General features: G+C 51.7%; 1 protein-coding gene across 1 annotated transcript; it reads right to left on the bottom strand.

The window, feature by feature from the left end:
• Positions 1-883: 883 nt before the first annotated feature.
• On the bottom strand, positions 884-1,732 carry LOC125345497 (KH homology domain-containing protein 1-like). The gene is made up of 3 exons (XM_048337629.1): positions 1,627-1,732; positions 1,293-1,475; positions 884-996 (listed from the first exon to the last, which is right to left on the bottom strand). Exons 1-3 carry the CDS (start codon positions 1,730-1,732, stop codon positions 884-886), a joined length of 402 nt encoding a protein of 133 aa, XP_048193586.1.
• Between the last annotated feature and the right edge of the window lie 940 nt (positions 1,733-2,672).

Here is a 2,672-nt window from a genome sequence, read left to right as displayed (position 1 = left end):
CTAGCTCCTACTGGGGGCGTAGATGTCCCCCAGAGCTCTCAGCACCCCTCCTCCTGCACCACGTTCAGAGATGGCTGGCTCCTGGCCTCCAAATCAGCATTTGGAATTTGCTGGGCTCCTTGGCCAAGGCCTCCCCTGCACCTGTAAGGACAGCTGTGGGAGGAGGCTGCTCCTGTGTCCCGAACCCCTCCATCCCAGTACAGTGACCCCAGCGGGAAGCCTCCCCAGAACACAGGGGCCAGGAGACTTTGTAGATCCCTTGAGTTCCTGAAAGCCTTTTCCAGCCTGGCTGGAAGGGCCAGACAATTGCCCTGACTGCCAGGAAGCCCCAGATCTCCCCTAGGGACTCGAGTTTGCCTGGGTCACCCTCCTGGAGGGCAGCTTACTTTGCAGGGAGAGCTGGCAGAAGTGGCTGGCCAATCTCATGGTCATCTCAGCTATGTCTTGCTGATGTTAAAGCCACGCAAACACGGAAACATGTATAAACAATCTGGAAATGTGAAAATCTGAGGTCTCTTGAAAGAGACTGTGTTTGTTAGACGTTGGGAGGGATTGTGGGGGAAATGAGTGCACTGGAGAAGCTTGTGAGAAACAAAGAGGGGGAGAGGGAGTGATGTCGAGGCAATGCAGATTGCACCACGGGTGTTGCTGGATCTCCTTCACCAGCAGAATACACACTTCAGAAGACGCCTCTCACCTATGTGCCTAGACTTCCCAGGGAAGACAACACAGCCAAAAATGTCACCCTCCACCACTGTCTGCGCCATGTCTTCACTGACCTGTCCAGAGCAGGCTGGTCCTCCAGGGACACAGAAGTGCACAGAAGCCCACGGAAGCTCAATGCAAGCAAGCACTTGGCTGGAGGAAGCCTGAGGAAAGTGAATCACTTGTCCTGGTAGCCTTTCACCACCAAGGAGTCCAGCTGCACACGGAGGCAGGCGGCCAAGTCTTTTGTGGTTAGTGGCTGGCTCCGGACACTTTGCAGCATCTGGTAGCCTGGGCAGGGAGAAGAATGGTCAGAGTCTAGGAGCCCAGTCAAGAAGCCTGTGAGGATGGAAGGGAACGAAGGGAGGGGTAGGAGATATTCCATCCCATCCCATGGGGCCCCAATTGTATGCCCCCTCCCCACTTTCTCTCTCAATGACTTGATTCCAAATATGGTTAACCCTGGGCCTCTGCCCTCCAGGGGGCTTGGGAACATGTGATTCTCAGGTTCCTGAGCAGTCCAAGTCTTTAAGATGCCATGCATGAGCAGCAAGGCTTTGACTGCAAACTAGGTCATCGACGCTTACCTCGAGCTCGATAGTGAAAGTCCTTGTGCTCCAAAAGCCATATCATGCCCATCAGCCATTGCCTGGCCCTTGGGGACCCCACCACGGTGACTCGAGTGTGGCCTGTGACGGTGAACCAGGGCTCCAGCTGAATGAGGGTGTGGCTGTGCTCCTCCATGCAGAGAAGGTATCTGTCCTCCTGCCCTAGGAACAGAAGAGGACAGGAAGAGCAGGAAAATCCCCAACAGAACTGGGGGTCAGGTGCCCCGATGGTGGGGCCCCAGTACGGATCAAAGAGGGAGCACAGGGAGAGGCGGATAGCGTGAAGACAAGAGATGGCACTGGGGTCACCTACCGAAAATCTCCTCCTCCTGCTCCTCTTCCAGGTAGAAAACCAACGGAGCACTGAAATTTTCAGGCTCGGTCCACCATGCTCCCATGCTGAGAGAGCACGTGTCCATGTTGTCCTTTACCCCGGCTTTACTCAGCACGGAGCAAGTCCAAGTAGCTGGGTGCAGAGATGAAGAAGATCCCAAGCTCTGTGTTTTGTATTCTCCCTCAGATAATCCACTCGTCTCCACCCTAGACCCACCCTAGAGAGGCTGAACTAGCCCTCAAGTCCTTCAGAGATAATTCACCCAGTCACTGATAATTCAATCTTAGATTCCTCTGCTCTGGATTCAAACCTTTCTGATAAACTAGATAACACAACCCAGGGTTCTGAGGCCTAGAAATGCAAACTTGTCATCACTGTGATTTCACAAAAGATGTACTGGGCATGACCTTGGGTCTTGTGCTGGAAGAAAAATGATTCCAGAATGGCCCTAGGAGTTGATTTTTCTTTCCTAGCTACTCTGGATAGGGAGCAAGGAGAGTGGAGAATGGAGGGAGCTGGGGCACAATAATCCTGAAACTATCTCAAAGTAAGAGTTAATAAAAGCAAAGCGTTTGGGGTGTGGTACAGTACTAGTGCTGCGAAGTTTCAGTATTGACAGCAGATAGGATAGGATAGGATAGGATAGGATAGGATAGGATAGGATAGGATAGGATAGGGGAAGAAGGGGAGAAGAGAAGACAGAACAGGACAAGACAATGGGACCGGAAAAGATGGGGGAACAAGGAAGAGGATAGCAAGGACAGGAGAGAAAGGAAAGGGAATATTGCTTCACTGATGGCATTTGCTTCTTTACCTGAAGGTTTGTGCTTGCGGTCTCCTTCCACGGATTATTTGTTTCTCTACCTAACTGGAGAAATCTCAGTTCATGGTTTACAAGCAGAGTCCTTTCAATTTAGACCCAAATAGCTTCTCTTCTGCAGTAGACACTGGTCTCCTGAAAGCGTAATTCCTCAGGTCCTACCCATGTGGAGGCTAATACAGATATTTTCAGGCTATTGAAAGCT

Source organism: Perognathus longimembris, unplaced genomic scaffold (genome assembly GCF_023159225.1).
Source record: "Perognathus longimembris pacificus isolate PPM17 unplaced genomic scaffold, ASM2315922v1 HiC_scaffold_5721, whole genome shotgun sequence".
Taxonomy (NCBI): domain Eukaryota; kingdom Metazoa; phylum Chordata; class Mammalia; order Rodentia; family Heteromyidae; genus Perognathus; species Perognathus longimembris.
The sequence above is the reverse complement of the archived record's forward strand: the minus strand, read 5'-3'. Positions and strand labels throughout refer to the sequence as shown.

Coding starts and splice junctions, on each gene's coding strand:
- LOC125345497 (XM_048337629.1), bottom strand. CDS start 1,732: ATGGACACGTGCTCTCTCAGCATGGGAGCATGGTGGACCGAGCCTGAA. Junction 1,476..1,626: donor GCAGGAGGAGGAGATTTTCG/GTAGGTGACCCC, acceptor TTCTGTTCCTAG/GGCAGGAGGACAGATACCTT. Junction 997..1,292: donor CTTTCACTATCGAGCTCGAG/GTAAGCGTCGAT, acceptor CTCCCTGCCCAG/GCTACCAGATGCTGCAAAGT.